Genomic DNA, 9,361 nt, shown 5'->3' with positions numbered 1-9,361 from the left:
GACGTGGTGCCATAAAGACGACCACAAGAACAAAAAATGTGGCTATTCATGCGGAAAACAGGTTTAGCGAAATATGAGTCATGCATTTTAAACAATAGATCATGTTTAATCAAGCGGAAAACCGGTTTTAGGAGAACAATAGAGCGTTCGGTAATGTTCGGAAGGGATCGGATTCTATTTTACCTGCTCTGATATAAAAATCTTATTTTCGGGGACTCGGAATTACTCGCGTTCTTACATTTGTACGTGCGTATTTTTCGAGTTTTTACGTGATCTTTGTGTTTGTGCTTTGTGTGTATTTTAACTTGTGCAATGGCTGCCCATTTTAAATCCATGTGTGCTGCGTTCGATGCTGGCTTCCTTTCCGAGGATGCCATGGTTAAGGTTTGTGAGCAGTTGCACAATATGATAACTTCCGGTGAAGTGATTCCTGAAGAAGAAGACATTGTGCACTTCCGGCGTCTTCGTGATGTGGTGGGTACCATTCAAACGCGCCTGCTTCAACAAAATGTGGTAAGTTTTTAATATTTGTACACTTATAAATTTCTAAATATAAATTTCTCTGCAGAATGCGCAGCAAGTTAATACGGGCGTCGTCCCACAGTCCCAACCCGTCGATCTTACTGTCACTGTAAGTTTATTTTAATTTAAAGTTGCTCATATTTTAATTGTAATTTTGATTGTAGAATACTTTACAACATCCGACTATGACTGCTAAAACACAGTCGCAACCACTGGACCTTACTGTAAATGTAAGTTTATATTCAATTACTCAATATTCAGATTTTAATCCCAATTTATTACAGCCCCATGTATCCAAAACGGCTTCGGAAAACGTCCTGACCCAATCGCAGCCAATGGACCTCACTGTGAAAGTAAGTTCATCTTATTTTTGTAAAGTTGTTCATATTTTAATTTGAATCATTATTCCAGAATGCACCACGACCTGCAACTTCAGGCGTAAAGCCTAATCGAAAGCGTGCTGCTCCGTGTGTAAATAATGTAAGTTGCATAATAATTTTTCAGTGTGCAAGTTCTACATGATAACGTCTTTACAGTTTCTTAATCCACAACATTCCACGTCCGGTCTACAACAAGCTACACCTACGGGATCTAATAATGTAAGTGTTTCTTTAATTATACTATACGATGAATTTAATTATTAACTTCTTTACAGATTAACTCCGAACCCTCTACTTCGGGTCTACACCAATTATCACCCCAAGTTGGCCGTGGAGTACCTCGACGTTTCTTAGTGTTGTCAGAGGGAGAGCGGGTAATAAAGAAATTCAACTTGACAGCCCAACAGTTAACTATCAAGTTTGATGATGCGGAGCCCAATGAAGCACCTCTAGAATGGCTTAAGGTATGCATACAAATCTATTTTTATTAAACTAAACTTCATTCTGTGTATTTCTGTTACAGAAATCACTGACTGCGCTTATTAATTATATAACTAAGAGGCGTAGTGTGAGTGATCGCATTGGATTAATGCTGACAAATAGCGAGTTTCCTGACAACCCTCTTGGATTTTCATTCCGCCGTATCGACCAACTGAATGCTAACGTCATGCTGAAGACCATGGACAAGGTTATGCAAAGTAATAAGGCGTTCTTCTCCAGCGATGCACTACGGGTTGACGTGAGTCTAATTACCCTCCCTAATGGCAAGGGGCGGCAACGCATGACGGGTGTTACTTTTGAGGAGTTCTCGCAGCGAAAACACGGTATCATTCTCATTAACAACAATGATACTCTGTGCCTCGCTCGTGCGCTGGTCACCGCCATAGCTTTCCGTAACAATAGCCCAGATTTACCATACCTGAAAGTTGGACATGCTCTCCAGACAGAAAAAGCCCGAGAATTGTATGCTGCGGCAGGCGTAGATTTGAGTAACGGAGGGACCATTGAGCACATACGTCAGTTCCAGAATTACCTGACGGACTTCACCATCGTCGTGTACAACCACAGATTGGGCAAGACGGTGTACTTCGAAGGACCACGAGCCCCTCAGCGTCAAGTGCTAAACCTCCTCATGGAGAATGAACATTACAATGTGATTACAAGCCTAACGTCCGCGTTTAGTTGTAGCTGAGTGAGTCGTGTCGTGTACGCATGAGTGAACGTAAGGCTCACAAAAACTGTAAGTACATTTGTCCCTGTTGTCACAACAATCCCCCGTGCAACAAGGATGTTGTGAACATTAAGTGCGCGGAGTGTAATCGCGATTTCCGTGGACAGGACTGCTATCGCTATCATAAAGACCAGAATTTATGCTCGCAAGTACGTCGATGTCGGACGTGTTTAGCGACCGTGTGGAAAAATAAGAAGCCCCACAAGTGCGGGTTCAAACTATGTGTTACTTGCAACGCAGAACGTCCCATACGTCACCTCTGTTATATGGCTAAGAATTCCCCAAACAAGAAAAAGTTAGACAAAGACTTTGTGTTTGTTTTCTACGACTTTGAGTGCCGCCAGGACGAACAGTTTGAAAACCGACCTAACACTTACGTGCATATCCCCAATCTTTGTGTCGCGCAACACGTGTGCAAGACGTGCATCGTAAACAATAAGGACATTAATATGCCTTGTGACAATTGTGGTAACCGTCAACATATATTTAAAACAGCCCCTGTCGATGAACTTTTAAGTCTGGTGTCATCATTGGCCAAGAAAAATCGTGATGTCGTGGCTATCGCGCACAACAGCAAAGGCTACGACAGTATTTTCATTTTGAAGGAGATGATGAAGACTCCCTCTGCCTGGAACCCAGAGATAATTGCGACAGGCACAAAAATTACTTCGCTCGCGTGCAATAACAACATCAGATTCATCGACAGTCTCAATTTTATACCGATTCCATTAAGTGCTTTCCCAAAAACTTTCAATTTTGAGGGGTCAAAGGGTCACTTTCCGCACTTCTTCAACACCGTTGCTAATCAAGATTATGTCGGCCCGATGCCCGCACCCCATTTCTATGGCTGTGACGAGATGTCTGCGAAGAATCGTGAAGATTTTCTTGAGTGGTACAATGGAGAGGTAATCCGCAACGCTGTATTCGATTTCCAAGCGGAAATTGTACAATACTGCATTCAGGACGTCAACATCCTACGGCGTGCATGCGTTGAATTTTGGCACAAGTTCGTCACCGAAAACAAAGTCGACCCATTCAGAGAGTGTTGCACAATTGCCTCCGCCTGCAGTCTCGTGTTCCGAAGAAACTTTCTCCAGGAAGAGACCATAGGGCTCATCCCTCACGGCGGTTACAGAGCAAGCGATAACCAGAGTAAAGTAGCCATTAAATGGTTACTGCTATTGCAAAACCGTGAAATCCCCGATCTTCAACATGCCGGCAACACCCGAGAAGTGCGCCTAAAGGAAGGGATCATTGTGGACGGGTACTCCCAAGCAACGAACACCGTCTACCAGTTCCATGGCTGCTACTTCCACGGGTGCGAGAGATGTCACTCCGATCAGACGGCTGCGCTGAAGGGCGATAAAACGGACACGATGGGAGTGCGTCGCGAGAAGACTGAGGCGACGTCAGTACGTATTAGGGCCGCAGGTTACAATCTCGTGGAAATGTGGGAGTGCGACTTCAAGACGTACCTCATTAATAATCCGGATATAGCCGAATTTTTGGAAAACCACAACGTGGTAAAAAATGAGCCCCTAAACCCCCGAGACGGTTTCTTTGGCGGACGTACGAATGCCGTCAAGTTGTATCACAAGACCGAAGGCGATGAAGTGATAAGGTACTTGGACGTCTGCTCCCTGTACCCCTACGTCAACAAGTACGCAAAATACCCTGTAGGCCACCCGCGCGTACTTGTAACCCCCGAAGAACTTCGCACCGTCAATCTTAATTCCGTGGAAGGCATAATGAAGTGCACGGTTCTGCCGCCCCAACACCTCTACCACCCCGTGCTTCCATACCGTTGCCACGGCAAGCTCATGTTTCCGCTATGCCGCACATGTTGCGAAACGATGGAGCAGGATGAGTGTGAGCACTCTGAAGAAGAACGGAGGTTCAGTGGCACATACGTAGCCGATGAACTCCGTAAAGCCATTTCCTTGGGGTACGTAGTGGAGGACATACAAGAAGTATGGGAGTACCGTACCACCAAGTACGATAAGGCTACAAAGAGCGGGGGATTATTCACCGGCTACGTCGACAACTTTTTGAAGACGAAGCAAGAATGCAGTGGGTGGCCATCCTGGTGTGTTGACGAGGAGGCCTGTATGCAGTACCTAGCCGACTACATGGAGCACGAGGGGATCCAACTCGACCGGTCCAAGATTGCGGTGAACGCAGGGCTTCGCTACATTGCCAAACTTTTCCTCAATTCGTTTTGGGGAAAGTTTGGACAGCGCGACAATCTGACGAAAACCGCAATTGTCTCAGAGCCTGAGCAGTTTTTCCAAATGCTCACTGACCCGGCCGTGGAACTCAACTCGATCATTCCCGTGAACGACGAGACCCTCATCGTCAACTGGACACTCCCCGAAGAAGCCGTCGAACCCCTGAGGACCACCAATGTGGTGTTGGCAGCTTATACAACCGCCCATGCCCGCCTAAAACTCTACAGCTATCTCGAGCAGCTGGGTGAACGAGTCTTGTACTTTGACACCGATTCAGTCATCTTCACGGAGAACCCCGGAGAGTGGTCACCAGCTTGCGGCAACTTCTTGGGAGATATGACTGACGAGGTGGAATGCTATGGCCCCGGCAGCAGAATAGTTGAGTTTGTGAGTGGTGGACCGAAAAACTATGCGTTCAAGGTGTTTTCCCCAAGTACTAACAATTATAGTGTAGTGTGTAAGGTTAAGGGCATCTCCCTAAATTACAAAAATAGTGCTGTGGTGAATTTCGAAACAATCAAGGACGCCGTGTTGAACAATGCCCCAGAGACTTTTGTGGAGACTGATCGTCGTATAGCCAGGACTTGTACATACGACGTCATCTCCAAGCCTGAGAGGAAGCGCTATCGTGTCGCGTACACAAAGCGTCGCCGCATAGCTGTAGGCTGCGACACACTACCGTATGGTTATAAGAAGTAATTCTTTTTGATAGTTACTGTACATATTTAATTTTAAGTTGTACATATTAGTTTTTAAGTTTGTAAATACGTTCTGTGGACTAGGCCTACAGGGGAACACCACGTTAAAAAAACGCGCCTTAACTCTACCTCCTGGGTGGTGTGGAAACGGGTTTGTATTGTATATTTTAAATTGTAATTTGCGCTTAATTTTTGATTGTAATGTTTTTTTTTGTTAATTGTTGCACCATAATAAACATAATTAAAACTTGTTCATTTTCTAACTTCTATTTCAGAATAGGTAAAAGAGGGACGCAATGAGTAAGAGAGAGAGATAGACGCAGTGAGTAAGAGAGAAAGATAGAAAAAATTTCAAATTTCCAGCCCTTGGCGGCCATTTTGTTTTTCCGCCATTTTGTTTTCAATTAGAGTTACCTGTGTGTGTAATTATTACATATGTGTAATTATTCTTGATTATACGATCAATTTAAATTAATCGATAAATTAATTAGATCAATCAAACCGCGAATTAAATTAATCGGACAGCGGATTAAATTAATCAAATCCACAAATTAAATTAATTAGAGGAAATTCCGAGAAATCAAACCGCGAATTAAATTAATCAAGCCGCGAATTAAATTAATCAAACCGCGAATCAAATTAATTAGATCAATCAAACCCCGAATTAAATTAATTAGATCAATCAAAACGACGATTAAATTAATCGAACCGCGAATTAAATTAATCGAGCCGCGGATTAAATTAATTAGATCAATCAAACCACAAATTAAATTAATCAAGCCGCGAATTAAATTAATCGATTACGTCAGCGCTCTTATCAAATGTCAATAAAGACCAAAATCCCACAGTTTTTAATCAATTAATCAAATCAAACTCCAAATTTCCCCCCTCCACCCTCGAAAACACCCCTCGTCCACGGGGGCGAACCCGCGAATCAATTTAATTGACCTTGATTGACCCCGCGAATAAAATCCAAGATGGCGGCAAAGTGCACGACTTCTACTAAGGTGATAAACATAACAACACGAGACGAGGTAACGTTTAGTAACTGCTCACGTGTTTGGAAGGTTAAACGGGTCAACGAGGAATATTCCTCCCTTGCGGAATGAAACACAAGCCTGCGTCACTGTGAATGCATGACAATCATGGCCCATGATGGTCAAATAACTGACTAAATGGCGAAGAACAGTTTAAAGTTGGCACAGGTAATTCCAAAAGTCTAATTTCTGACGAAACTACAATGGTCCAGCTACCATAAATGTAAAACTCAAATTAATTGAACCCTACTCAATCACTTTTGGGTTTTGGCAGTGTATGCGATTTGTGTTTCTGGTAATACCGACCAAAGCTCTCCAACATTAATTTTTACATGCAATTGCAATCCGTTTTCTTCAAATTCTGCAATTAAAAGCGCCATTTTGTGCACTAAATCCTTTTGGTCACTTATACCAACGGTATAAATTGTGGGATAGGTACATTTTTTAGCAGGGATGCCGGCGGTTGTGGAAGAAGCGGAAATAAAAGGTTGTAGGGAGTTCGAAAAATATCAGGATAAGCGGGAGCGGAGGAATGGATGTGAAGTTCGTAAATATTAACCAAAACGACACTGTTCCTTTGGTAGTAGTTGGCGGTGATGAAAGAGGAGGTGTGAACGGCATCAAAACGCGTCATCGTCCTAACCAGCTAAATTTTCAACAAGAAATCATTGTTTAGACTATTTTTGTTATCTATTTAAAACGACAAGCAGTTTAATTCATTTTTTATAAGTCGTGAGCTTTCATACCAATTTTTTCTATTACGTAAGCCACCGAGTAAGCCACTAAACGAAGGGTTGCAGAAGCTCGCACCAAATAATGAATTTTTTACCTTGGCAAAAAAGTTTTGCATAAAACTATCTATTAATGAATTCAATTTTTATGATTCGATACTATTCAAAAATGGGTACAATAATTGCACGTAAGGCCGACGAATTTTCATGCCCCAATTACACTTATCTGATATCTGACAGTTAATTTTCGTGGAAACGAAGGTATTCACACAGGAAGTCATCTATTTGACCAGCTTAACAGAAATATGAAATATTGGCCCTTTGGAAAAGAAAATTTCATCTGTTTGACGTTCAAATTATTTTCCTACCATACCCAACTCGGGATCAAAATAATTGTTTGACCCACCCAAGCTCACTTTTTGGCGATCTTTACCAGACTACCTCCCCCCTATCCTATATACTTCCCAAGCATTGACTGTATCAAAATATCCTCCCTGTTTTGGAGATTAACAGCACAATATGAAACATTACTGTCTTAGAAGGGATAATGTTGAACTACGACCATTGCTCAAAATTAATACATTGAGGGATGCACGATTGCAATTTGCAGTAAGAGGTTCAGAGTAAAATGGAATTTTTCTCCTAGCACTGCGATTTTCTGACTTGAAGCCTATTTTTTGTAAATAAAATATTCATACGAGCAATTTCGCATATTCTACTCATTGAAACAAACTACTCTCCTGCAGGTCGAGAAAAAAAATCGTCGCACATCAAGTAGTTATCGTCAAAGCTCAACAGTAATGCAATGCGACTACGAATGAACTCCAACAGTTTTTTTAACAGAAAACAAAATTGAGCTTTTTAAACCTTTAATTAGCAAAATCAAACGTCAGCGTTAATTGAATGTTGTTAATTCATCTCGTTCTGTAGCGGCCGACAGTGCTTTCCGCATGTGCATGCAAAGCTCGTTTCGACACAATTAAAACTACGTTTTTTTTTGCTTTACGGACTCCTAACTCATTTTATTAACATTATTACCGTAAACGTTACAGTTTTATTTAGAAATTAACGTTTCCCTACCTTGCAGTTTAGGGCAAAAATGTAGTCGGTAATTTGAAATAAAATTGTTTTATGTGGAAGTAATGTCACCGAGCTTTCGTTTATGTGCAATGGAACATCTATAATTCAAAAGGTAGTGAAAAGCTTTATGTCTGTAAATGTGAACATATATGCGAGAACGGTTTTGTAATGTGTAAAACTGCACATTAAAACAAGAAATTAAACCAATTCAATTCCCTTCGGGTATACCTATACCCTATACTTTTAGTCCAGCGTACGTAAAGAGCTAACTAGGGCAATGCAATGATCCATTTCTTTGTAGCCATGCAATACTTTGAAAAACTTTTCATTTACCTATATTTAATTTTCAATTAAAAAATTGATCTTTTTATTATATCCTTCATAATATAATCAATAAGTTTGTCCCATGGATGGATTAAATATTAATTTCCAGAAAGTCAAATAGAAGAGATGTACATTTTCGATCAGCATAATCAATTTTGAAGAAATGACCGTTTATCACTTTCGTCTATTGCTGCTTGTTCAATTGTTGTTTGACGTTGACGGGTCACGGGGGTACAGCAAATCTACTTCGCCGATTTTAATGAATGATATGTAATTGAACTGTACTTTGAATATTTATGTAGCATCAAAAAGGTTATTTCATCCCCAAGACCTCAATCACTTCGCCCCTCTCACCAACATTCTCCTCTCATCCTCCTCCAATCTCTTTTCGTGAGCCTTTTTTATCGGCCAGGTCCCACTGCCATAAATCATGACTAAACACTCCTTCTTTAATGTATTTCCTAATAGGTAACCCTTCTGTCACTCAGGACGCTTTTCGAACTCATCCACTCGGCTTGAATGCCATGGTTAATTTCCCTGTGGGTATCCCCTGGTCATCAGTAACGTAGGATCCGAGGTATTTGAACTCAATCTCTATTCTAGTAGATTTATGCGAATTTTTTTGGAGGTAAATATTCCGGGGGCAAATATTCCGGGGCCGTATTTTCGGTGCCGAATTTACCGGGGCGAGTCTTCCGGGGCGAATGTACCGCACACCCTCTCAAAGTTTTACGATATTGTTTTTAACATAATTTTAATTGAATCATTTTTTTTGCAGGTAATACGATATAGGCAACGCACATCACTTTGGGAGTTTGGACTAAACAATGATCTTCAAGCGTTTATTGTTGTGAAAAACTTTCTATTCCAGGCTGGTTTTCCCCTTTCTCCTAGGTACTTTTGTTCTAAACATTAAATCTTATAACTCCACATAATATATCTATTTACACTTCTATAGTCAGGTGACAATATTCCATACGTACAGTAAATTCCTATAGACTCACTTTTTTAGTACTTATTTGATTATATTATATTCTTATGATGTCACATTTGATTGCATTACGTTACATTCACACCACATCACACTATATGTCTTGCTTTATGAATTTGATTTGAATACATGAAATCTT

General features: G+C 41.1%; 2 protein-coding genes across 2 annotated transcripts; both read left to right on the top strand.

The window, feature by feature from the left end:
- Positions 1-68: 68 nt before the first annotated feature.
- On the top strand, positions 69-2,094 carry LOC116168444. The gene is made up of 8 exons (XM_031484321.1): positions 69-513; positions 569-631; positions 687-752; positions 807-875; positions 934-1,002; positions 1,059-1,121; positions 1,178-1,366; positions 1,426-2,094. Exons 1-8 carry the CDS (start codon positions 313-315, stop codon positions 2,092-2,094), a joined length of 1,389 nt encoding a protein of 462 aa, XP_031340181.1. The 5' UTR covers positions 69-312.
- Positions 2,095-2,114: 20 nt separating this feature from the next.
- On the top strand, positions 2,115-5,060 carry LOC116168365. The gene has a single exon (XM_031484200.1). It carries the CDS (start codon positions 2,115-2,117, stop codon positions 5,058-5,060), a length of 2,946 nt encoding a protein of 981 aa, XP_031340060.1.
- The last annotated feature ends 4,301 nt before the right edge of the window (positions 5,061-9,361 follow it).

The sequence above is a fragment of the Photinus pyralis genome, unplaced genomic scaffold (genome assembly GCF_008802855.1).
Source record: "Photinus pyralis isolate 1611_PpyrPB1 unplaced genomic scaffold, Ppyr1.3 Ppyr1.4_LG1, whole genome shotgun sequence".
Taxonomy (NCBI): domain Eukaryota; kingdom Metazoa; phylum Arthropoda; class Insecta; order Coleoptera; family Lampyridae; genus Photinus; species Photinus pyralis.
The sequence above is the reverse complement of the archived record's forward strand: the minus strand, read 5'-3'. Positions and strand labels throughout refer to the sequence as shown.

Coding starts and splice junctions, on each gene's coding strand:
- LOC116168444 (XM_031484321.1), top strand. CDS start 313: ATGGCTGCCCATTTTAAATCCATGTGTGCTGCGTTCGATGCTGGCTTC. Junction 632..686: donor CCGTCGATCTTACTGTCACT/GTAAGTTTATTT, acceptor TTTTGATTGTAG/AATACTTTACAACATCCGAC. Junction 753..806: donor CACTGGACCTTACTGTAAAT/GTAAGTTTATAT, acceptor AATTTATTACAG/CCCCATGTATCCAAAACGGC.
- LOC116168365 (XM_031484200.1), top strand. CDS start 2,115: ATGAGTGAACGTAAGGCTCACAAAAACTGTAAGTACATTTGTCCCTGT.